Raw genomic sequence first — 26,609 nt, 5'->3', positions numbered from 1 at the left:
AAACTTAATTAAACTTTTCCAAGTGAGTAAATGCCAGCATATGGACAGCCACTTCCCTGCTAATATCAAGCTAACAGAAATTCTAATTTCTAATTGGTTTTATTCCTAATGATTTGTTTGCATTGGCACAATAGCCCATTCTAAATGTGGTCTTGCAACATGTGATCGTGAAAAAAAAGGGATTTATTTCCCTCCTTCTTTTACTCTGAATTAACCCATGATATTTATTAGTGTTCCATCCAAAGCCCCGGGATCACAGTTCCCCATGTTGCTAATTCAATTTACTCCATACATCCTTCTAACAGAATTTGTGTTTTCCATTGATATATTTTTTTTCATAGTTATGACATTTAAACAACTTAATCTGAAGGGGATCCCTTGTTTGTGCTATGTGTTCTTCATTGCTGTAAATTGGTTTTTGATGGAGTCTGAATTTAAAACATTTTCCTGGTAGAGTTCCTGGGGATATCAAGGCTGGCAGCTGAACCAGATTTCTCAATGTATTTTTATTCTGAGCTGAAGCTGTCCAGCTTTTTTCCATGAAAAACCCTGAGAAAAAAGGGTTTTTTCTAAACTGAGCAAAACTATTTAAGGTTAAGACCATGTGCACCTGTTCTGCATTCTTGGAACAGTGACTTAAATGTGGGGAATTTTGTAGCTCTATTTTTATATATCCTGCATGAATACAAAGAAAGCTTCAACTTGCACCAGAATTTTCCTTGTGGACATTAATATTTGTGCTGAAATGAAGAGAAATGTCAGAATCACTTGTTACTGACAAATTTATTTCTATATTTGATTTTTTTTTTTTTTACTGTTTCTACAGAGAGAGTTAAACAATATTAAGTATATTTCTTTATGGAATAGTTGTAGTTCATACTAGGAGCTTTTTCTTTTTGGGAGAAGGTTACTGTAGCAAATATCCCAGCACAGCCTTCCTTGCACTGTGGAATATATTGTCCTGTAATTTTGGCTCACAGACTCTCAATTAATCCCTTAAATAATTATTACTTGCAGAATTTTAAAGAGGAATGATTTTTTAATTTAATTATTTTGTCTTTTTTGAATATAAAGTATTTTTTGTTTGTTTAGCAGTGCCTGTGAGGCTGTTTATAATTGTTTGTTCTTACAGAAGTAAAATTCTTGTGAAAGACTTTTTCTGCAAGTTCGTACAGGGCTGCAGAAATTTAAGTGAATGCAATGGCTCTTTTCTAGGTGTTTTGATGAAGATATTTTCCACTGGTCATTTTAGAATACACCTGTCTTGATTTTTGCCATATTCTAAAATGCTTGCAAGGCGCTGCTTGTAGACTGAGAGTGCATGAAATTTTATTAGTAGAAATTGTCTTTTCTGAAACCTCCTATTATAAAATCCTTGATTCTTAATTTCCTGCTTTCCTGGCTGGATATCCAGCCAGTCTGTCTGTCTTTATGACTTTGTCTTTCCTCTACTTTGAACCCATCACCTTTGGAATGAGAGAGCAAAGGAGATCCTGCTCATCCAGCACTGCCTGGGGTTTTTTGAGTCAATTGATATTTGTATTGCAATGTGGAGTTTTAAAATTTTCATTTATTTTAAATTGGTTTTTATTTAGTTTAATTTTTCATTTATTTCCATTTATTTTATATTGGTTTTTATTTATTGCAATCTGTGGGGTTCCCCACACCAGATCAGCTTTGGGAGCCAATTCCTGACAGAAGTTTAGTCTCAAGCTGGTGTGAGTAACAAGACATTGAGGACTCGTAGAGTGCAAAATGTGCCCTTTTTTGTCACGTGGGACCTGCAGATTAAATAATTATTTCCTAGTGCAAAGTGTCCTACATCTGCTTTGTACAAATCTGTGTTGGGCTGCAAATTCTGAGGTCCCCCAGCTGCCTTCCCTTCATGAGAGATGTGCAGATCTCTGACAAAACTCTTGGATCTTGCTCATCACACATGGCCAGGGTGCCAGGCACGACTCAGCTTTCTGCTGGGGAAGAGGCAATGAGATTTAGCACTTTGGGACAGCATAAAAAGTCTTCTCACATATTTCCCAGGAAGAGATCCTCCAGAAATATTAATTCTGCAAGTAGGACCCGGCTAGGACGTGCCCTTGCAAGTCAAGTGGTTGAATAACTGCGCTTGAATCCTTGTTAATAAACACAGAGCAACTTTTCAAGGTCTGATTCCTGCATTTGGAGACCGTGTTTTACCTTTAGAATATGAGGTTTTATTTACCTGACATGCCTAGCTTGGAGCAATATAAGTGAAGCTACAACAACCCAACATCAAGCTTTGTCTCTTGCAATCCCTTAGAACAGGACTTGTGATGAAAATTCCTTTTCTTTTTTATTTTTTTTTTTATTCCTTGCATTTCTCTCTTTTTTCTCTGGCAAAAAAAGGAAACAAAACTGAATATAAACACTGTAGAAGTATTTGCTTGGTCTTTTGGTGGAGTGAGGACCCATCCCTTTGCCTGATCTCTCCAAAATGAATTTCCTTGGAGATGCCAGGCAGAAGAATCGTGCTTGACACACCCCAGCTCCTGAAATGGAGGGAATATTTCAGTGAACTGTGCTCATGAGTTTGTGATCAGGTTGAAGAATGTGTGAAAATACATATATATATATATATAGGTAGAGAGAGAGATAAATAGATATATGTGTATCTATATCTATCTATATCTATAACTCTAACTATATCATATTCTTATATTTTATAGGTATATTTTTATTTATGTTTAGGCATATTTATATTTGTATTTATATCTATATCGATCTATATGTATGTCATCTATATATCTATATGTATTTCTATATCTTTATTGTATATATATATCTATATCTATATATCTACATCTTTATATCTATATAATCTATATCTATCTAATTCTATATTTATATCTATATCTACCTCATCTATATTTATCTATATCTTATCTATATCTATATCCATACCTATATCATCTATATAATCTATATATCTATATCATCTATATCTTTATCTATATAATCTAGATATATTTCTATTTCTATATCTTTATATCTATATCATCTACATCTATATATCTATATCTATATCATCTATATCTATATCTACATCTATATCTATAATCAATATAATCTATATCTATATCCTTCTATGCTTACAGGACCTCCAGATTTGTTTCCTTGCATATAGATGCCAAGAAAGTGTAAATATTTAATAGGAAGCTCTGGAGCTGGCAGTTACGTAACAAACCCACAGGGACAGCAGCTCTTTGCTTCCCCCTCCCTGCCCCCCTGGAGCCCTTACATAACAAACTGGTGGATCACAAAGCCAGGAATTCTCATATTGGCTTCAAATACGTGTCCAAAAGTAGCTTTTAATGAGTGAACAAACCCCCTGAATGCTGATGTTTGTGGGGTAATTTTGTCACCCTCATAAATCCCTTCTGTGGGTTTGGAGAACACTGATCCTGCAGGTTGCTTGTGTTAGGAAAATTAACCCACAAACACCAGGGGTTTATGTCCAAAAGGAGACAGAGGAGTCCTTTTACTTTATTTGAATAAAGGGAGAGGCCATGGGGCATTCCTCTGGAATCTCTCAAATTTTTGGAGGGCACAGCTTCCTTTTTATCCCAATTTCTCAGTCATATTTCCCTTCTCTCTTTCCCTATTTCTGAGGTACTTGAGAGCTTCAGACTTCCCAGAACACCTGATCCCAAAGATTTCCCTCTAATGTATAACCCTCCCTTTCCCTCTAAAGTATAACTCAATTCTTTTTATCCCAATTTCCCAGCCACATTTCCTTTCTGTTTCCCCATTTCCGAGGTACTTGAGAGCTTCAGACTTCCCAAAACACCTGATACCAAACATTTCCTTCTAATGCACAACCCTCCCTTTTCATTGTTAATTCTTACAAAATTTAGGGGGTTTTCTTCCCTATTGTTTCTTCCTTCTTTCAATGTCTAATTTCATTTATCAGCAAACCTACAGTTTATTTGTAAAAACAAATATCTTTTTCCATTCATCAAACAAGGAATCCTCCCCATCGTTTCTTTTCTCTCTCAGCGCTGGTTTTATCTACCAGCTTGTTTGGAAAGACAAATCCACCATTCCTCTCACTTGGAAATGTTGGTCAGGCTGCCTGAACCTTTGGGGGGAGCGAGGGAAAGGCAGAAATGGGTGAAATTGCAGAGATTTCTGCCCCTGTGCCTGGGCTGTGACTCGGAGCCAGCCCAGTGCTGCTCTGCCCTCGTGGGCAGTGATTCAACATCTGCTGATGCATCGTCGTGCCGAGGAGGATTTGGGGCAGGAGTGGTGGTGCCAATCGCTCCTGGGACTCCTTGTGGAGCAAAAGACAAGACACCAGGAGGGATCTGCAGAAATGAACGCTGCAGTGTTTGTTACAGCTCGAGAAGCCTTGTTAAGGAGGGGAATTTATGGGTTTTATCACGTAATTTTTGGGTTATTGTTCCTTTTCTTACACAGCTAAATACATTTGGAAAGTTAGAATCATCAGTGGTGCTGTTGGGAAGCAGAGCTGATGACAGAGCTGTAACTTTGTGCTGCTCAATTTGCTTTAATAACATCAGTGCTGGAGCTGCAGCGAGGGAAAAAATGTCTTTAGAGAGAAAGAGATTCAATAAAAAGTTTTTACCGGGGAGCTGTTGTCTTTCTGGTGACAAAACCAGTTTGACTGACTTAAAAAATTACCTCTGGGGGTGTGAGGAGATTTTCCTAGGGAATTTAAATGCCACAAGGTATTCTCAGCTTAAAAATAGCAGTGTGTAGGTTGAAATGAGTAGCTGAGAGGTATGTGCTGTAGGTTGGGATTTAGGAATACAGATGTTCCCAGATTTTTAAAAATGTACTTTTTCTGATTTAAAAATTACTGTGCTGCAGCTCAGGATTGTATAGTTTGTAATTATAATCATTATGTTATTCAAAGCAGCTTAAAGAATCTCCTGATAGCTGTTGGAAATTTTAAGCAGATATTTCTTTTTAGCTGCACTGAGCCCGTGTGCCTCCTCCTGTATGTGCCCAGATTTGGGTGATATCGGGAGAAATGTACATTGAAATGGTGTAAAAGCACTCCAGATCCAACAGGACATGAGCCTGCCAAGCTGTCAGGTGATGCTGTCTGGCTTTTTGTGGACTTCTATTAATTCCCTTTCCTGCTTGCTAGCTTTCACTAAGTTGAAATTATTAATAACAGCCACAGATATTACCTCATGCTGCCTCTTGCTCACTGTTCCTGAAGTGCTTTAACCTGTTCTTGTGCCTCCTCCTCTCCTTCTTCCCCTTTTCACTGCAAGCACATTCAAATTTTTTCTAACTTTCCCTTTAATAACCTATGCCTCTCTTCCCTTTTTTATTTTCAATTTTTTCTTTCTAAACCCTTCCATATAATTAAATTCTATTCATGCAGAGGAGGTTTCTCAGGCCAGTTTTGAATTTTCTTGAGATGAAGTGCAGCCCAGGTGAGTATCTGGGTGTTTGCTCAGCCCTCCAGACTCCTGGCTGGTTTGGAGCCCAGCAGTCCCTGCAGAGATGGAAATCCAGCTGCTGCCACCTCAGCTGGGCTGAGAATGGAAATTCTGGGCAGGTTTGGAGCCCTCCAATCCTTGCAGAGATGGAAATCCAGCTGCTGCCGCCTCAGCTGGGCTGAGAATGGAAATTCTGGGCAGGTTTGGAGCTCTCCATTCCCTGCAGAGATGGAAATCCAGCTGCTGCTGCCTCAGCTGGGCTCCCTGCCTGTGATGGGTTCCCTATTCTTCCTTTTCCATTCTTCCTTTTCCATTCTTTCTCTTCCCTATTCTTTCCTTTCCTTTGGATTTTTCCTTCCTTTCATCCCCCCCGGTAGAACACTTTTCCATCAGCTTTGCTGATCTATTTCTGGCCCACTTTTAAGCTTTTTAAAGTTCTGTTCTCCTTCCACAAAGTTCTAGAAACGTCCTTTCAGGTATTTTATGGGCACAAGGGTCCCCTTGGTCCCTTTTTGTGTTTCTGAGCCTTTTTTGAGGCTGTGCTGCCAGGTTCTCCCTCTCCTGGGGAGCTCCAGCTCACCCGGGTGTTCCTTTTGGGATAAATTGATCCATTTTAGGGCTCCATCAGCTTTTTTTTTTGTGCCAAAGGAGTCCCAGCCCTTTGCAGCCTTGACTTGTTGGTTTTCAGCATCTCAGTTTTAAGCCCTGCACAATTTCTGTGACTTTGGCCAAGGCACATTCAAAATTGTGCGAAAAAAGAGCTCCATGTTTTAAACTTTTTTACCTCTCTGCATTTGGGTTTTCTGACAGATAGAGCTTCTGTTAAAGTGAATTTAAGATGAGAACATCACAATTTGCTGTCGTGGAATGAAACCCTGCCACAAACCACATCTGCATGTTAAGAACTCTTTTGTGCTGCTTTTCACTCTGTGCATTTCAATAAAAGCTCAGGCAGATTTTTGGGTAGCATTGGGAGCCACGTGCTCTCTGTGAAGGCAGAACACCAATCTTATACCTCAACATGAATTTTTCAAGTTTATATGAACATTTTAGATAAATTAGGTGCTTTAAATTCAATTTTGCTACTTAGGTGTAATAGTATGATGTATTTTATTAATATTTCATATTTTTTCCTTATGTGTAAGGTCAGTGCTGGGTCACTTTCCACTGCTATAGGGACAGATAATCTAAATATAGAGTTAAGATGTTTGTGTCTTTTCCCCCTATAAATACATAAAGTTTCTTTCTGTAAATCCATGTAAGTCTATCTATAATTTCTAGAAAACCATAACAGCAGAAAAAAAACCCTAAAAACCCAATTGTTTTCCTGTAAGTATATAAGAAAACATTAGACAAACTCAAACCAATGGAGATGCAGGTTTCCTTTATTTTTTTTCCATATCAAAAGGACACCTCTAAAACAGTTTGGAAGCAAGAACTCCACATAATTCAAGTAAATGTTCCCTGACAGATGGATGATGTTGTAAAGGGCAGAGGATGGATTTTAAAATCTTGCTTTTCATATTTTTTTAAAAAAAATCTGCTCAAATTTTGCTCTTGTAAGAAGCAGGCAGTTTTTTTGCTAGAGTTTATTCCTAAAAAAAGAACATTTTGCATTAATTTATGTAGCACTTTTATCACCTCTCCTTTCTGCAGAGTGTAAAATGCAAAAGCAAAATTTGGGGAAATTCTCTTGGTCTGATCAACTTCTCGCCTGGGCCCTGGGGTTTGAGGGAGGCCACATTGAATCTCAACAATTAACAACTCAAAAATCAACTCAGAATTTCCTCCATCCTCTCAAAGGTTTTAATGAGGTCTGGCAATAAATTCCTCTACTCCTAAAATTCCCTCCTCCCTTCAACCACCTCTGCTCCACCCGAATTTATCATGGTCAGCTGAAAGGAACAGAAAAGAAAATTAAATGCATTTAAAATTTTGTTGTTTTCATTGGGTTGTGGATGATTGTCTCATGATTTTAAGTCATAAACATAATTTTTTATTCAGTGTGGAAGCTTGTCAGATTTAGGGACGTTTTCCAAGAACTTGATCTCAGTTCAATCTGTTTCCTTCAGATTTTCTTCCATTGCTACAAACAATTTTTTTCAGCTGGAATAAAAACAAAATTTTCAGCTGAAAAATGAATTCTTTTGTTTGGTTGTGCTTAGTCTACAAGGTATCTACAGGTAATTCCTTTTATGTTAATGATAATATTTTGTATTATTTGCATGCTCCATGATACCATTTATGTCAACATGGAGATCAAACTCAAAATTAACCTCACTGCTCAAGTAAAGGAATATATTTATTTTTTACCTGATTTTTCTTTATCAAGGTGGGTTTTTTTGTTTTTTTTTTTTACATTGAAGGGTCTTGGAAATATTACTCTGCAGCAGATTTTTTTAAATTTTGTACAAGCTGGGTTAAATTTCAACCATCTGAAAAGGAAATAAAATCAGTGTTTGACTGTGGCTAGACCAGGCCATGTGTCTTTTGTGAGAAATAGAAGAGGAGGTTTGCTGTTAAAAAAACAGAATATTCATCATATTTAATTCTAAGTCATATTTAATGAAAAAAAGGAGAGTGAATTCTGGTGTTACATTTGCTGAAACAGAATTACTTGCACTAATTTAAAACAATCAAGACAAAAGTGAATCTGCTGATTTGGAAAAGGAATCTAAAATCCAACAGAGCCCAGCTGAGATTATTAAGGTTAAACAAAGCAAAATTCATAATTCCTTCCCAAAACCTCCATTGTGCTGCAGGAGGAAGTTGCAGGGTTGGTTTCTGAGTTGCATTTTAGGCTGGCAATGAGCAGCTGAAGGTACTGGACTTAAAAAAGTTTTTTAATTTCTTCCTCGAGTGCTGTAAAAGTGGTTTTGGTGAGGTTCTTGTGCTGCAGGTTCGGGTGGGCCAACAGTGGAAGGACATCCCTGCCCTTGGGAGCAGCCTTTGCCTTGCCCTTAGAAACTCAGTGTAAACTACAGAGAACTTGGCTAAAAACTCCCTTTGTTTTCATTTTCTTCCTCTCTTATTGGCTGTTCAGGCTCATCTTACTTCCTTTGACTTTTGGTAGTTTTGTTATTGTTCACATGCAAGAGTAATTACTCAGCTGGTTAATGGATTATGATGCTGCAGTTTGTAATTTAAATACAGGAATCAACCTGGCTGTTAATTCTCTCCAGTGAGAGGTGATGAATAAACCAAATTAAACTTCAGTCAGGGGAGGGAGCGGAGTTGCTGAACCCGCTGGTACCTGGGTGAGGTGGAGAAGTGATGTCAAATCCCTGCCTGGTCCCATCCTTCATGGAAAATGGGAACAATTCTTCCCAGATCCCCCAGGAGAGGAGGCTCTGCTGGCCAGGCTGAGTTCTCCTGTCTCCCACCAGCTGGAATTTCTCTGGATTGTGGCTCTGGAATGTGCCCTTGGCTGCCCAGTATTTCTCCCAGTAAGAAGGAGAGCTATTCACTTTCTTTTGGTGAATATTATCCATTTAAATTTTAATTGAAATAAATAATTAGCAGATGTATATAAAGTAATTCAGAATTAACAGTTCAGAACAGAGTGGTTCTCTTAATGCTGTTTTGCTTTTGGCAGAATAATGGACTTGCAGTTCTAGAAGCATCCCAGTGCATTTCTCTGTAGGGAAGACTGATGAATTAATATCAGGGAATTGTTTTTACTCAGTGTTCCTTAATATATTCATTATCAAATTGAAATGCTCATAAACTCAGTTGACCCCAGTATTTTTTTAAGGAGTGCTCCCTTTAAGTGTGTTTAGTTCAGAACATTCAGAAATTGTGTTGAAAATTGTTTAAAAAATTTGTGTTAAAATTGTTTAATTTAATCTGGCAGGGTGTTAATATGAATTTAATGCCATTGCTTTGCATTACTTAATGTCATTTATTGTTTTAGTCCTTCTTGTCACCTTTAGCATTATTCTTATTCAGTATTATTCTTACTCTTAAATATTACTCTCAGTATTATTAATATTCTTCAATATTATTCACATTCTTTAGTATTCTTATTCAGTATTATTCATATTCTTCAGTAGTATTCTTATTCTTCAGTATTATTTTTCAGTATTATTCATATTCTTCAGTATTATTCTTATTCTTACCCTGCAGGTTTTGGTGGCTCAGGTGAAGCTCTGAGTCCTCTATCTAAAACAGAATTGGTGCTTTCTCCTTCCATTTGGGTTCACCAAGGATGGGTAGCTCAGAAGAAAAATCAAAAGGACAAAGATTTCTGTTGATTTATTTATTTCCTCTTTTTCACAGATCTCTTTATTTGTCCTTTTCCTCCATTCTGCCACGTTTCATCAGCAGGCAGGGCTTGGAAAAGCAGCTCCGTCCCCTCACCTTGTCACATCACAGCAAATTTCATTTCTTGTGGTGCACCCGACCTTCCCTAAAGCGATCCTTACCATCTCCGCAGGGTGTGGTACTGCAACAGGAGGAGCTGAGGATGAGGGGGAGGCCGAAGCCGGCTGGATTGAGGGTGCTGCCATCCTCCTGTCTGTCATCTGCGTGGTCCTGGTCACTGCCTTCAACGACTGGAGCAAGGAGAAGCAGTTCCGGGGGCTGCAGAGCCGCATCGAGCAGGAGCAGAAGTTCACCGTGGTGCGAGGGGGACAGGTCATCCAGATCCCCGTGGCAGAGATCGTGGTTGGGGACATCGCACAAGTCAAATATGGTGAGTGCACGGCCTTTGGAGCCTTGGCTTGCTCTGCTGGCCCTTCTGGACACACTTCCCTGGCAGGGTTATAGGACAGAAAATCAGAGTTGGCCATGCTGAGGTGACACCTGAGCTGTCAGGGCAAAAGGAGAACATGAAGACCTGCTGTAAAGTTGCACTAGGAAATCAATTCAATTGATGGAAATTTCTTTCACTGGCAAGGACTGGTCAGATTTCCAGTTCCTTCCAGTTTTCTGTGTTTGTTCTTCCAGTTTTCTGTATTTGTCCTTCTGGTTTTCTCTATTTATTCATACAAAGGTAATTATCACAGAGGATTACATTATTCAGATTAATTTATTTTTATTTCTGTCCAGTTAGGGGCAAGAGGAAGTGTTTTTAAATGTTGTGTAGAAGGGAATTGGGCCTCTGTGATCACCTCATGAGTTGCTTCAGATCCAGATTGATCCCCCAAATGAGGTGCCTGATAATTCCATGCCATAGGGAAAGCCCTGTGCTCCAGTGGAGTGAGAGACTCCAGCAGGAACTCCTGCACACTCTGTGTGCTCTGGAAGAATTTGTTAATTCCAGCAATATCCCCCTTCCATCAGCCATCACATTTCTCCTGGACTTACCTAAGGGCTTCCTGAGGGGGAAGGGGAAAGGGCAGCTCAGCTATTCATTAGTTGCTGTTAATTCCTATGAACTCTGATGGACAAACCTTCAGGTGATGTGAGGAGCACTTCCCTGGCAAACCGCCATGATGGAGATGTCCATTGTGAGGCAAATGTGATAAATTTGAATTTTGGGTTAGCATGAAGCAGAACATTTTTGCAATAAAGGCCTTTCCTGGCTGGACTGCATTACTGTGGCTCATGTGGACACAATCAGGAGTAATTCCTTCCTTTCTTCTTTCATTTCACCTTTTCATGCAATTAATTGTGATTTTATAACAAAACCATAGTGTGATTATAAAAACAATCTCATGGAGGTTTTCCGTTGCCCTGTTCTGACCACAGGTGACCTTCTACCTGCTGATGGGATATTTATTCAAGGCAATGACCTGAAAATCGATGAGAGCTCCTTGACTGGAGAGTCCGACCAGGTCCGCAAATCCGTGGACAAAGACCCAATGCTGCTGTCAGGTAAGATCTGCCCCACTGTGGAAACCCAGGGCACACAGGGAATATTTCTCTGTCTGCTCTGGGGTGCTCTGACCCCCAGGGAAGCTCTGACTTTGACCCTCATTCATGGAGAAAGTTTCCCAGACTTCAAGATAAACCAGAATCCACAAAAGTGTGAAATAGATTATAGAGAGCAGTGTAGTTGTATCACTTGGTGAGAAATTTAGTTTTGGGATTTTTAGTGTGTTGTGGATGAAAGCAAGATGGAGGGCACAGGGTGTCACCCTGGGTTTCTTCTCCATGCTTCTTCTTCCTCCTTCTCCATGGGTTTGGGTGGCATTTTGTAATTGGGCAGAAAAGTCCACATTGCAGCTCTTTGGAATCAGTTATTGGGTTAAAAGGGAAAATAATCCAGGTGTCAGTTCTTAATTGGATAGTTTAGTCTTAAAAGACCTTGTAACAAGAGATTGTTGGCCATTTTGTGCCTTCTAATGAAAAGCTGCTGAACTCCCAGCAGTGAGACTTTTACTGATAAGAAATAATAAACACCTGAGTCTGAACATGAACTACCATTCAAATGCCTTCAATCCAGACCCAGAGAAACCCACAACTGGGACCCCCCCACACCCCATCCCATCCCCTCTGCCTGCTCTGCCCTCTCCAGGTGTGCAGAGCTCAGCCTGAGCTGTGCTGGGTTCCTCTTTGCCTGCCAAATCTGCTCTGGGAGCCCAGGAGCCAAGAGCACTTTTTGGAGGATATTTTTATCCACCTTTGTCATCCAATTCAGGAGAAGATTCCCTCAGAACAAAACACAGGGATACAAATAGCAAGTTCTTAATTAAAAGGTATTTGGAAATAGTGACACATCTTAAAGGAGGCTCTGATAAATTTCTGAGCGAGGTTGCAGCGCTTTCCCTTTCCAACTGAACCAACCAAATCTCTGCTGGCTTTTAAAGATATTTTCTGATTTTAGGTTTGAATGAAATTTATTTTGGGGTAGTTTTCTTAACCTAATTTGTGTATTTGTGATGCTTTGCTGAAACTGTTTTCTTGCAGAAGATAAACTTGGTTGGTGACAATTTTTCTTTTAAAAAAAAGAGTCTGATGGTGATGGATGTGCAGCCTGAGGTTTGTGCTTAAGCATTAATTCTTGGTTGAGAATAATGCACAACAGGGTTTATTTTGGTTATGTGGTAATATACCCCTCAATATAGGTTTATAAAGTGTAGCAAATCTCTCTCAAATACTCAAATACTTTCAGAAAAGCCTTGCATAATTTTTTACATTTATTTTTAGCTCTTTGTAACCTGTCTTGCCTCTTTTCAGGCACCCATGTCATGGAAGGCTCTGGGCGGATGCTGGTGACTGCTGTGGGGGTGAATTCTCAGACTGGCATCATCTTCACTCTGCTGGGAGCTGGGGGAGAAGAGGAGGAGAAGAAAGACAAGAAAGGTAAATTTCCCATCACCAGGATGCTCCAGAGAAAGCTCCTGGGCTTTGTGCAGCCAGAGCTCTCCTCCGCTCTTGACAAATACATGGGACTTTTCAAACTGCCTTTTTTTTGTTTTTATGACACATTTTTATCATCACATGTCACACAGAAAAACAGCAGAAGCTGTTAACCAATAAATCCATTGGATAACAAGATGTTTTTCCAGTGTGAAACTGCAGGCTCCCAGTCCATACTGAATTGCAAGGGGATACCTGGGCATGCTCCAGTTGCTGTGGCTTCTCTACATGAATCCATGCTCACCTACAGTGTGCTAAGATTTTGTGCTTTTCTATCAAGTCAATATTTTTTCCCCAGGAAAAAAAAACCCTTTGGCCATGGAAATAGCATCTGTCTTGGAGCTGCAGGATTAAAATAAAGATAAGCTGTGGCTCTTTGCTAGCCTGGTTGTTTAATGTCAGTGGCTGACTTGAGAGGCATTTTAATTTCTTCAGGTGTAAAGGTCGAGCTAAGAATAGTAAAAGCCAAGAATGTAGCAGTAAATGTTAGCAGACAGTTTTACTTTCATGTCCTGCATCAGTTAATGAAATCAAGAAGCCTCTTTGGGCTTTTCACCTTATTACAGTGTGATGTCATAAGCATTTGCTAATTTATGAGCTGCACACTAAGCAGAAACGTGATTTAATGTCTGTCCTTGCCAGTTTTTCTTTGTGCAGTCTTGTAAATTGTTCTGCTTCCACAATTTCATTCCAAGTCTGTCCTAAGAATAGTTGTCTTTCAGACATGATTAAGGGCCAATTAATACAGGTTTTTCAGACATTTTTGCTCTTTCTAGTGGTCGCTATTAATTAAAAAAAAAAGCAGTTAAAGCTTTACTGAACATTTTATTTGCTATCTCTCAGGCAATATGATTCCACCTTTTTTTTTTTTTTTTGTTTCCATCATTTTATATGAAACTGCAGATAGGAAGGCCAAATTAAAATGGTTTTCAGGACTACAATTTCCATTTCTGAGCATGTTCAGTGTCTCCCTTTGACTCTTTGCTGCTTAGAGGAAATCCCTTTTTACTAAATGAAATGTTTACCATTTCATTTCTGCACAGAAATACAGCATAGCTGCCAGGCATGGGTAAGGGGGGGGGGGGGGGGGCGGGGCTCCAGGAGAATTAAAAGGAGAAAAGACTGAAACTTCACAAAGGAAAACTCTTTTATGCCAGACCAGTTTGGAGCAGCACCTTGGAGTTTGCTCTTGCTGTCGTTCAGATCTGGGGGAGAGGAGGAGCAGCTTCAGCCCTGTGGGATTGAGAGCTCCCTGTGCTGGGTTTAACTGGGCTGGGCTCCCTGGGCTCTGCTCAGGACACTGCTGGTTATTTCAGGTTTCACAGGGAAGAGCCTGGAAAGGCAGGAAAAGAGAAATCAGGGAGTTTTCCCCACATTGTGGCTGTAACTTACTCAGAGACAGAGATTCTTACAGAAGTGTGTTAGGATTTGGATGCAGACACAGAATTTAATTGAACATGGCTCTGTATAAACACCTAAAATATAAATAATCCATAATATAGAGAATTCCTCCACATTTTCTGATGAAACTTTGTGCTCGTGCCTGGGCAGAGCTGGTGGCAGATGGAGGCACCAGCTCAAATGAAAACCTCTGGAACATAAACCTGCAGTTCTCAGAAACCCTGCCCCTTTCAGTCTGTGTGGGTGTGTGCTTTTATTGTTCATTAACACTTTAAAAATCATCATGCAGGTGTGAAACAGGAGGAGGAACAGCAGCTTCCAGGTAGAGTAAGAATTGTACCCCATCCAATGGTGCAAATCAGGGGGCAACTGCTGATTGAAATAATCATCTTTGAATCAGTCAAGTTGAAATTAAAAAAAATATTTCAAATCAACAAGATTGCTGGTGCCAAATCTTTTGGTGAGCAGGCATTGTTGGTGTTGCAAATCTTCCCGTTCAGCTGGAATAATCAGCTGTTCTCCAGAAGCAAATTGCAAAGTATTTCATGTGGAATACTTGATTTGCTGTTAGCAGCTCACGCTGTGCTGGTTGGGGTGGGGATCCGAACGGAATAAAGAGCGAGCACGAGTCACCAAAACAGTTTAAGTCGTTGCCACCACAGTAATCAAATTTGCAATTGAAATTTTCCTCCATGCAGTAGCACAGGGTGTGTTTTTAAATCCTGGGAGCTGTTTATTTTCTTCTCCCAATTTACCATTTGTAAATAAAATCAGCCCATTCTTCTGCAGTACCAGCCCAGTACAGCATGAAATAATCCCTGTGGGGCAAGGACTGGAGCAGTTTGAAGTCTCAGTCAGGATCCATGGGAGGACTTGGTTCTGTTGTGAGCAACTAACCACCAGAAACAAAACAAAATAAATTTTAGCTATTATTTGCAGAGACTATTTTATTGAACTTCACTATAAAAAACATAGTAAAATGATAAAACCTTCTTCAAGTTTTTCAATTTCCTGTTAGGAAAGATTTCTTGTCCAGTTTTTTCTAATATGTGGATAGTGACTGAAAAGAAGAAGAGGTTTTCTTTTCTGATTCTTCTTTCATGCCATCACAAACCAGGAAATGTCTCATGTCCGTTATCTGGATTTAAAATAACCCCTTATTCTCCTCAAGGCTATATTTGCCTTTTCCACATAAAATATAGGAAAATTCCATGTTTCTACTCAGATCAATAATCATTTTACCTGGGTGATGACAGGACATGGATTGAGCCCTGTTAGACTGGGATGCATCAGTGATGATAAATCAAAATGGGCAAAATTATTTAAAACATAAAATATTTACCCTTGTCCTATGTAGAAGTATGTATAGATGTAGATATAATGCATTTTAAAATGCAAATTTTAAAGCTACACATGCATTGTGTAAATTAACTCCAAAGGAAACATTTCAACCCCTCTAAAAATGCATAAATTACATTAAAGTACAGAAAAATAACACATAAAAGGACTAAAGCAAGGTACACAGAACTGTGTACAGCCAGTTCTCACCAGCTCCTTTAACTTTGCTAAATGTGTTTCATATTTATCTTTTGTTATTATTATTGTTATTATTATTGTTGTTGTTACTATTTGAGTTTTCAGCTTACTTTGTGACACCTTCCCAATGCCACATTGCTTTGGAAATTTGTGTTAATTAATTTCAAACTCTTTGATTTTGAGAGCAAACAAAGCCACGAAGGCTTTTCGCTCTGTCACGTGCATTCGTTTGCGTTGCTGTTATTATTTATTTATTATTTGCTGTTTTGTTGTTGTGCTTTTTTGTTTATTTATTATTATTTTTTTTTATCCATTATTGCTCAGTAGATTCTTCCCATCCCTCCTCCCACCCTCCTCCAGCCACAGATGGTGCAGCAGGTGCAAATGCCACTGATAATGCAAATGCCAGCTTAGTCAATGGTACGTCACAACCCCCGGCTTGTGTGATTTGATGGATTTCTCTCCTGACTGTGTCAAATTCCCTCTCCCCTCGCTGACCTGCACAGATGTTGTGTTTGTGTGACTGCACTCTGAGAGATCCTGCTCCCCACGCTCTGCAGGAGCTTGGCACAGGGGCCACAGGGATGCTGCAGCTTCATCCCCCCAGAATTCAGCCTGGCAGAGGCAGAGTTTGGAATCGTGATTTATTCGCCATTTATTTGCAGTTAAAAGAAGCAGTTATGTCAGGCCAGTTTCAAAACTTTCAGGCAGATTCACCTGATGTTTTATCATAAAGTTTCATTATTCAGCATAGATCTGGAGGAGAGCACCATGAGAAAGGGATTCTCTCTGCTTCTCCTCCTTTTCACTCATAATTCTCACACAGTTCTGAGAGAAGGCTGGGATCAGGGATCTGTCTCTATTTCAACCAACACCGTGTTAGGAACAACTTTTGCTGTTTTCAGGAGGGACTGAGAAGTTTTGTGGATATTTGTGTGAGCCCTCAGTGACTTTCTCCTGAGCCTGCCTGTGTAAACTAAACCCAGAGCAAACCATTCCTGCAGCCAGTTTTGACTGTGTCCCAGGACAGATTCCTGACCCTGCTTGTTAGCCCGCAGATATTTCAGTGGCTCTCCTAACAGTGAAATTCCAGTGTTAAATTGGATTGAATGGGTCAATATTAGTGTAGGCATCAGCTGTATTTTGCTGTTAATCAGATGCATGAGCCTTGATTTGCCAAGCAGCCTTTCCTTCTTGTGCAGAGCCAAAAATACTGAGTAAAGTCATTCTACTTTTCATCACATTGGTGAAAAGTTTTTTTCCATGCAGGTTGCATTTCACGTGTGGAATGAGAGTTTCTGACAGCAATATCATGTGCTAAACAAGGAACAGGATTTACTGCTGTAGGATCTTATTTAAAACAGTGACACAGGAAATCTTTAAGCCTATTATCAAATAATTTAACAGAAACATATAACCAGATTTAAAACCCATTCTGGAAAACTAGGATTTACAATCCCTACATCTCCTTGCATGGCAGGGACCTCCATCACCCTGGTTCCAGATTCCCTAGAGGGCAAGAACCAGAGAATGAATTGTGTTTTATTCTCCATTGATGTGACGGTGCTGAGGTCCTGACACAGAGCAGCTGTGGCTGCCCCTGGATCCCTGGAATGTCCAAGGCCAGGTTGGACACTGGGGCTTGGAGCACCCTGGGACAGTGGGAGGTGTCCCTGCCATGGCAGGGGTGGCACTGGGTGAGCTTTAAGGTTCCAACCCAAACCATCCTGTGATGGTTCTGTGATAATTCCACTTTGGTGAGTGTAAAATCCCTGCCAGCTGCAGAGGAGGGATGGGAGCAGAGTTCAGCCCCTCTTTGCTGGTGCCCTGCAGGTGCAGAACGAGCCCTGGGCTCTGCTCAGAGCTGGGGCTGCCTGGTAAATCCCTGTTGAGTTTGGGCTTAATGCTGAGCTTAATGAGGAGATCAGTGTCGGAATTAGGGATGTGATTTTCCATCATCCTCTCTCCAGTCAGGAACAACAGTTACTGCCCATGTTTATCCTGGAGCTGAGGGATACAAGCTCGGGCCTTTGCAGTGTGGAGTGAATTTTTTTGTGCAGTTAAGAATGTTTTGGATTTTAGTTCCTCTGAGATGGGGCAGGTCAATAATTCTGCTGGTCTTTGATCAACAAGGGCAGGAGATGCTTTCCACAGTTCAACTGCTCAGAGAACACAGGCAGGCAAACATAGGTCTGAGTGCTTTGGAATTATCTGGGAAATGGGCAATGCCAGATTTCTGGTAATTTCTCAGTAGTTTCTCAATTTTAGCACTGCTGGTGAGTGCTATACTGAAATTAAATACTGCATATATATGAAATACTGCTGTCCTGAAGTGAAATTGTGAAAATGTAGATATGGAGTGGAAGGGAGAAAGGAGACAGGATAAGTTACAAAGCAAGGACCCCAAATTCATCTGCATATTCCTTTGGTCTGGATGAAATGCACAATAGCTGCATTTTTAAATGAATATTTTTATATTCATTTAAAAATAAATAAAAAAATAAAAATATTTAAATGAATATTTTTTTAAAGTCTGAAAATTATTCCTGAGGTATGACTGGAAACAAGAATTTTACCTACAGTCTTTGTGTAGAAAATATCTTAAAATAAGATTTAATAATTATATACTTGAATAAGTAGCAAGCTCAGGAAATGCTGTTGCTTGAAAAATTAACCAATTACATTTCAGATAAAATATTTTCATTCTTAATTATCAATAAACAATTGACACAAAAGAGTTTGTTGTCAGCCTATGACCCTGTAGTGATAAAATCATTTACTTTGTGACCCAGCCTGTGTATTATGTGCTGTACTAAAGGAACTCTTATAAATTTTTATAAATGTTGAGTTTTAGTAGTTGAGATCAAAATAGAGAATTGTTGCTGATCTCATTATCAGAACTATAGACAATACATTAAGTTTTTGAAAGGTTGCAAGTTAAGGCCATAAACAGAGCAGAAAATTTTTGCAGAAATGTAGTAATTTAGGAAAAATAATCTCATTCCAAAGTATTATATTTAGTAAAGGTAACTTGGAAAAATGAAAATCAGGGAAGCAGCAATCACTGTTTACAGCTTGTTTACCCCAAATTTGATTTCCTTCTAGTAGCTCAAATTACCCCAAATTTGATTTCCTTCCAGTAGAGCACTGCCACCTTCCTAAATCAGGATTTCCAGGGTGGGTTGTTGGGGTTTTTTGGCATTTGTGAGCTAGAGAATTTTCTACTTAAATGTGCGTTTAAAAAATATAGAAAAGGCATAGAAATGGCTGACCAGACTCAGAGAAATCTCTGCTGGAATATTTCACATCTACAGCTAATCCCAGTGCAGGTACTGAGCTACTTCTGCTCCTGCAAAGCAATTTGCAGTTTGAACTCTTTTAAAAATATTATTTTTCTATTTTAAATACATTTTTAAATTTATGTTTTAATCCATTTCTGAATTGTAAGTGAAGTTATTTATTGAATGCATAGAAGGATTATCTAAAACTTCCTGTTTAGCACAGTGGTTCCCTCTCAGCACTTGCAACATAATTCCATTATTTTCTTTGGTTGATTCCAAACACTTCTTCCAATTATAAATATTTCCAAATGAGGGAAATAATTTCCAAAATAGTGATAGGACTTTGTTATTCTGTGTCGTTGGCTCTTCCTCAAGGCCTGCAGCAGATAAAGGGGAGGCTTTTCTTGGGAATTTTGTTTGGTGAAGTCCATGACTTTCATAGTAAGAATTTAGTCAGTAAAGGTGCCACGAGTCCTTTCCAAAATACAAGAATCGTAGTGAGGCAAAAGCATGTGAAAAAATACTTATATTTAAATTCAGAACTTTCAAATCAGCTTCAGAATGCAGATATTAGAAATGCTATTCTAAACTTTCTGATTTTTTTATCCTTGCTTAGAAAAATGATAAAAAACTCAGATGGATTTCTCCAGCCCAAACAACATTTATTTTATTTATCATTCCAAACAGAAAAGAAGAAAGTATTTTCAGAATTACATAAAAAAATATTGTCTTTTTAAAGAATTATTTCACATGATGCTATCAAAATATCAATAAATACTCCTCCTTTTGACAATTCTAAATGATGCACCCAGGAGAGAAGGATGGGGGAGTATTTGTGCCTGGAAGGAGGAAGGATCTCTCAGCAGTGGTGATTCTATCACCTTTCTTTCTGCCTTCATTTCCTTGTTCATATTTTATACCAAAGTGCAGCCTTAAAATTATTTGGCACAGGAGGATATAAAGAGTTTACAGCTTCCTTTTCTTTATCTTGATTACCCAAATTAACTTCTCTTTGTTTTTCTGTCTAAATAACTGAACTGTAACTACCTCTGATGACTTCCCCCACTCAATAACATGAATGCAGTAGATTAAGAATATTAAGAATGTATTTTTAAAATACCTGAGTTTAAAATGTCGTTAATGATTGTTTATTTTGTGTACTGCTATTTTCAGGTAGCCAGTTAATTGTTGGTGTAATTTTTTATGATAATTGTGCTATCAAATAGCAAATATACGTCCTAAAAGTACATATTTTAATTAAGAAAAAAAATCTCTGTGATTTGTCTGCCAGTTGAGACAGTCACATTTGAGTTTTGCTGGTGATTTTTATCATTTTGAAGGTTGAATATTGTTCCATTTTTTTGCCACTCTGAGGTTTGGAATTGCACTCTGCAAAAAGGATCTCCAGAGCAGGAAATGGGGCAGACTGCCTGCTCTAAATTAATGCCTTCCAATTCTTAGGGATGGCTTTATGCTCCAGCCAGAAATCCAAATCTCCAGGGATATTTTGTGTCTTCCAGTAACTTTATTAAAAGCCCTTCTAAGAAAAACAGCCACCAGGCAGGTACTGAGTCCAACTGTGCCCCCAGGCCAAGGTTTTATAGGGAATTTCACTGTGGAAAGGAGCTTGGTTTGCTCAGGTTCATGGATTCCTCCCTTGTGCAAAGTGTAAAGCTCTGGAAGGTGGATTCTGAATTTTTAAAAGTCCTGTTATTGCCAGGGTAGGAATAGAATTAGAAATACAGACATGCAGTTGATGGTCAGTGGTTCATTGCAGTAATTCACCTGAGCTCTGAGATGATTTTAGGACATGAAAGCCTTTCCCTGGCTCTGTTTCTGGGCTTTGGAATTTCCCAGTGTGGCACTGGGGCCCATATTTGACAAATATAACACTAATTTCGTCACTTTTGCTCTCCCACTTAATGCAAAGAAAACGTGCAAGAGATGCATCTTAGCTTTTCCATTCTGTTATGATTTATTCACAGCAGAGTGAGAAAATTAATCCACATGGCAGTCAGAAGAACAAGATGTACCTGCTGGCACATTTTTTAATAAATCCTGATGGTACATTTCTTATTAGAATGTGTCAACAATCCTGTAATGGTATTTTAACTGAATTTTCCTTAGCATCATTTTTTATTGTGCATTTTACATAACTACCAAAAGACATTGTCATCCATTCTGAGATAATGTTTGTTGTAACCTTTTCCATAAATTTATATAATTACTGTGCAAGTTTTGTAAGAAATCCCACCAATAAAATTTTAATTCTTTTGAAAATATTTAGCTGTAATTCTGAATACCAAAGTTTTGTATCTGATTTGTGCATTTTTGCCATTTTTATCTCATGCACACTTTCAAATGACATTTCCACTTGAAAAAGGCACAAAAGAATAAGGACTTTGCTGTGGTAAAACTGTTGGTGGATAAAATGTCAAGCTGGAAATTAAAGAGGCACATGGTAAATCCATGTCAGGATAAATCTGAATTTAGGTCACCTGGCACTTGTATTTCCAGGAGAAATTTGCTAATTAGTACAACCAAGTGAAGAAGACATAATTTTAAAATCCTATCTGATTTACATTTTTTATTTATTAATTTAGATTTATTAACACCATTGTTTCTATTTTTGTCAATTTAGTAACATGATTAATTTAATTCTGGAATACATTAGGAAAGACAAACTCTATGTGTGTGCCAGAATTTTTAAGTCCCAGCCCTCTGAAACATCAGCTCAGGAATATTATTCCAATTCTTCTTTCCACCAGAACCACTTTATTGGTTTTCCCCTCTGAATTGATGCAGATTCCTCAAAAATACGTGGTGATATTCAGCATTTGAGGTGTTCCAGCCCTGAGCTCGGCTGGAGTTCCTTGGCCCCTCTGTGAGTGCAGATGTGAGGGCAGGGGATGGTGCCCAGGTGCCCGTGGTGTGCTCATGGTATTTTGTCTCCCATTTTTATAAATCCCCATTTTCGTGTTCTGTCTCGGCTGAAGGTTGTTTACTGTCTGTTGTCTGTTGGAATTTTTCATCATTTAGGCAAGATGCAGGATGGGAATATGGAGAACAACCAGAACAAAGGTAATCTTCTTTGCTATTCAGGAGGTTGTGGATTGTATTGTTAGCATGTAGTTCAACCCTGTCCCAAAGTACAGTGAGAACCTGTGGTCTGTGCCTGTGTGTGAAACTGGCCCTAATTGTTCAGAATGTCCAAAAAAACCCCAAACAGCCAACCCCAGCCCGAGAGATTGTAACTCCCACAAGCTGCAGAGGTTTAGGAGAGGAGCATTTTAAGGGGACCATTTATAGATGTTGCTTTCATCTCACAAAGCTCATTTGGATTAATTGTTCCTGTGCAAGTTGTGTATCCTGTGTGTTGTTAGTGATTTTCCAGCCCAGTTTTTTTATGTCTCATCGTCTCTGGTGTCTGATGGCATTGTCTGGACATCTCTTCATTTGCAGGGGAAAGGCAAAGCAATAAAAAAAGGAAACCTTAAAGCCAAGGTGTTATCTAGCAGTGTAAAAGCCTTTATGAGGGTAAACAACAGAAAGATTGAGAGTCCTAGGTGTTTCTTATTTAATATACCATGTCAGGAAGAAATTGGAATCAATATTTTGCTTTCTCTGAAGCAAAGTTATGGTTCCCTTTTTATTATAAGACACAGCTATCAAGAGCTCTTTGGGTTATACCAAATTAAACGACAATTTTCTCTTCTCAGATAATATTGAACATTGTAAAGGTGATGGCTCAGAAACTGGATAGAGAAACTCAGTGGTTCATGGTACAAAAGTACCAAATAAAATGCTATTAAATAATAAGCATTCAGGCTAGGTAGATAAATTAGATTTCCAGGTCAAACAAGCACGGTCTTGTACAATCTCTTCACGAAGGCAAAGCTGTTTCATCTCATCCTATTTTATTTATTGTGCTCAGTACAAACCAGACACATGCACATATATCCACTGCAATGTCATTGCTTTTCAGAAACAGGTAAAAATAAAGTTTCCTTCTGCTGGCATTCTGTCAGGAAAGGAGGGATCAGGCCTGAAACTGTGTGTGGGTTTTGTGGGGGAATGGTGATGCCACCACCACCACCAGACCCGAGGGCTGAGCACCTTGATCACGGAATGCTGAGGAAACTTTATAACTGAGGGATTTTCTGGAAGGGTGGATGACAGAGGGTGGTCCCCTGGTCACTGAGGTGCCCCTGCAGCCCAGAGAGGTGACACAGGAGTGACCTGTGCAACCTCAAAATATTTGCATTGGAAATGTGCATTGCATTCTAAGAGGCACCCCAAAATCCCAGAGGAATGGGGAGCTCTGCTGTTGCAGGGAATGCTGCAGTGCTGGTGCTGTCACCTGCCAAGTCACCTGCAAGACATTCAGTGACATATACGTGTATGGCCCAGGGCGTCATGGGTGGGGGCCCAAATGAGGGATAAACCCCAATCAGTGCTTTCCAGCCCAAATGGCCACGTGTCCTGAGGGATGTGCTGGCACAGCTGTGTCCTGCAGAGCCCCGCTGGCTCTCCAGGGAGCCGAGGGTGTCCCTGGCACAGACTGTCCCAGGCAGCCCCTGTGGTGCTGGCTGGTTCAGAGAGGATGAACACGGAGGAAAGGAAGGGATGAAGTTCTGGAGTAACAGTTTTGTTCTGCATTATCAGCCAAGCAGCAGGACGGGGCTGCTGCCATGGAGATGCAGCCGCTGAAGAGCGCGGAAGGGGGAGAGGGAGACGACAAGGACAAGAAGAAATCCAACATGCACAAGAAAGAAAAATCCGTCCTGCAGGGAAAGCTGACCAAGCTGGCAGTGCAGATTGGCAAAGCAGGTATGGCTGGGTGACACCAAAGCCCTCTGGGGCGCAGGAGGCAAAGAGCTGCAAAGCAAATGGTTCTGAGAAGGGACAGGCCCTGTTTTTACTGCAAGATTTGGAAATGGGTCATCACAAAGCTCTTCTAAGGAGAATATGTGGTGCTGGAGATCTTTTATTCTCCTAAAAATCAGCTTTGACTGTCAAGGAGCTTTGGGCAACTTGGATTGTAATGAATATTTGAATCAAAATGAAATGCAGCTTTTCTCAGAGTTAATATTCCCAAGTGCAGTAATTACGTATTTAATTTCCTCTCCCCTCAGAACTTGGGAGTGCACAGTTTCAGAATCTCTAATACCATCTCAAAATATCACTCACACAGTATTTCCCTCTCATGGATTCTGAAATCATTCTGTTCTCCTCAAATATCCACATTCCTGCCTTCCCCCCAAGCATGACACATCTCTGGGGTCCTGTATCCAGAACCATCTGGCCCCTGGGGTTGGAAGCAGCACTTCTCCAACATGTGGGCAGAGAGTGGAAACCTTCCATAAGGGCCTAAAGTTCCTTAAACTTGCTTTTCTCGTGGTGATAAAGAGATTTTGATCTTCTAAAAGGGATTTTGATCTCAGCTCCTTGGTGGAGGCCCTCCCAGATCCATTTACTCCTGCTCCATCTCCCTCAGCCTTCTCCCCCAGTTTGGGTTTTCCCCTTCCCATCCCCCTGTGAGCTCATCACAGGAGTTGATCTCATAACCCCTCGATGCCAATTCCCTTTGCCTGAGCAGAGTGTGACCAAATCCAGGATTATCATCCCTGATATCCAATTTCATGCCTTGCCCCAGTTCATATTCCTCCAGCTCCTCTCCTTTGTTCCCCCTGATGATTAATTCCTTGGATTAAATACCTTTCTGCACTGCCTTGACTTCTGCTCTGGCACGTGAACATCACTCTTGAAGTAATTGTATAGGGGTTTCTGACCAGAATGTGGCAAGCAACAGGAATTAAATTAATTATCATTGCCTCATTTGGTTTTTCTTTGGTGTTGAGCAGCCTATGGGGATGTCTTGTGTTGTCAGGAGTATTTGCCTGTGCAATATTTGAATAGATTTTCCTTTATCCTCTGGCACAGAGTGATCTTCCTGACTCATCGGTTTCCTGTCAAACTTAACATCCTTCAACTTTACCAATTTTTCAAAAACTGCAGTTAAGACATGAAGTTCACAGCATTCTCCTTCTACTCTATGATCTCATTAGGGAGAAATTAATTTATTCCAAAATGCAGGCTTAATTCCTTCACACAAACCTGCCAAACAGGGCTGTCAGAGCAAGGCAAAGCTGAGGCTATAGTGGAAATTTTTATTTGTATACTCAAACCCAGGGACAAAACTGTGGAGCAGGACTGCTATCCCAGCAGTTGGGAGAGTGGATGGAATGCTTGGAACATTTTGTCAATTCTGTGAAATATTTATTGGTGGCTCTGTCTCTTTGGAACCTCTGCTCATGAAAATGCACGCTCTGCAGATGTTCCCTTGAAAAGGGACACCTTAGAAACACCAGTATTAGTTACATTTTAAAGAAACCCAGTGAAAAACTGTCCTGTGGATAATTCTGCATTATTGCATCTTCATATTCACCCAGCCTCATCTGTAGGACTTTTCTACAGGATTTTATACAGCAACATGGGAGGCTCCTTTGCTCAAGCCTCTAAAGATGTACTTACTTAGAAGAAAGGTGTTTAAATATAGATAGACAAGTAATTTGTAAAAGGTGGGGGTTAAAAGGACAGCTAAATGTTGTACCAGGCAAAGTAATGTGCTAAATTGAATAAGCTTAACTTAAGTGACAGAAGAGCTCCTGCACTGCCTGGGAAGTTGTAAAGGCAGCAGTAAGTGCTTGAAAATGAATTCCTAGAAATCCTTGTGCACTGTAAATATATTATGGCAATGTTTTTTCTTCATTGTATGGTTTATTGCTATTGGTACTGGTGAAAAATGTCACAAAGAAAGAAAGAATTTCCTATCAAATCCCAATTTCTAATTGATTGTGTTCTCAGTGATGTTTGGGTTTATGGTAACTTGTGATTTCTCCTCCCAGGTCTGGTGATGTCTGCCATCACTGTCATCATCTTGGTACTGTATTTTGCCATTGACACCTTTGTGGTCAACAAGAAGCAGTGGTTGCCTGAGTGCACTCCTGTCTACGTTCAGTATTTTGTTAAATTCTTCATTATTGGTGTTACTGTGCTCGTGGTTGCTGTTCCTGAGGGACTCCCACTTGCTGTCACTATTTCTCTGGCTTATTCTGTAAAGGTAAGAGACATTCAAAATAATCCAGGGAGAACAGTGCTGTTTGCTTGAGTTCACCACTGAGCTGGTCCTCAGGTTTTATCAGATGGGATGAAAAATGGTCTGAAAATTATGTGCTCAAAATGTTCATGAAATTGCTTTAAAGAACACTTATATTGAAAGTATTTCTAACAAAAATGCCAATACATCTTTCAGCACATCTCCTTAAAACTGCACAGTGCAGGAATATCAAGCAGTAGAAATACCTACTTAATTTGCAAGGAACCAGGAATTTATTGAGCAGAATGTACTCTGAAAATAGTCCAGTCTTTTGATATAGAATAATTTTGTATTCAAATTTTCTTGTGCAACTGTACAAAGTTTTGACAAGGATTTGAAGTCTTCAGGAACACTTCTCAGAGAAACTGGAGCTTCTCAAAGAAATTAAGAGTTTCACTGTAGCTTTCATGTACTTTTCTTAAATGCAGTTGCAGTTCTTTGAAGTCAATGTAAATGGTTCTATTAGGAAATTAAAGA

General features: G+C 39.6%; 1 protein-coding gene across 1 annotated transcript in view; it reads left to right on the top strand.

Moving 5' to 3' along the window:
* The window catches only part of ATP2B2 (ATPase plasma membrane Ca2+ transporting 2), a 403,728-nt gene that overhangs the window by 296,735 nt on the left and 80,384 nt on the right, over nt 1-26,609 (top strand). Inside the window, exons 6-12 of the mRNA XM_058813217.1 lie at nt 9,886-10,143; nt 11,142-11,267; nt 12,573-12,698; nt 16,017-16,112; nt 22,013-22,054; nt 23,639-23,803; nt 25,882-26,096. Of these exons, the coding sequence (XP_058669200.1) occupies nt 9,886-10,143; nt 11,142-11,267; nt 12,573-12,698; nt 16,017-16,112; nt 22,013-22,054; nt 23,639-23,803; nt 25,882-26,096 (1,028 nt within the window). The remainder of the gene's footprint in view (nt 1-9,885; nt 10,144-11,141; nt 11,268-12,572; nt 12,699-16,016; nt 16,113-22,012; nt 22,055-23,638; nt 23,804-25,881; nt 26,097-26,609) is intronic.

Source organism: Ammospiza caudacuta, chromosome 12 (genome assembly GCF_027887145.1).
Source record: "Ammospiza caudacuta isolate bAmmCau1 chromosome 12, bAmmCau1.pri, whole genome shotgun sequence".
NCBI lineage: Eukaryota > Metazoa > Chordata > Aves > Passeriformes > Passerellidae > Ammospiza > Ammospiza caudacuta.
Note: the sequence above shows the minus strand (reverse complement) of the source record. Positions and strands in the feature narration are given on the sequence as shown.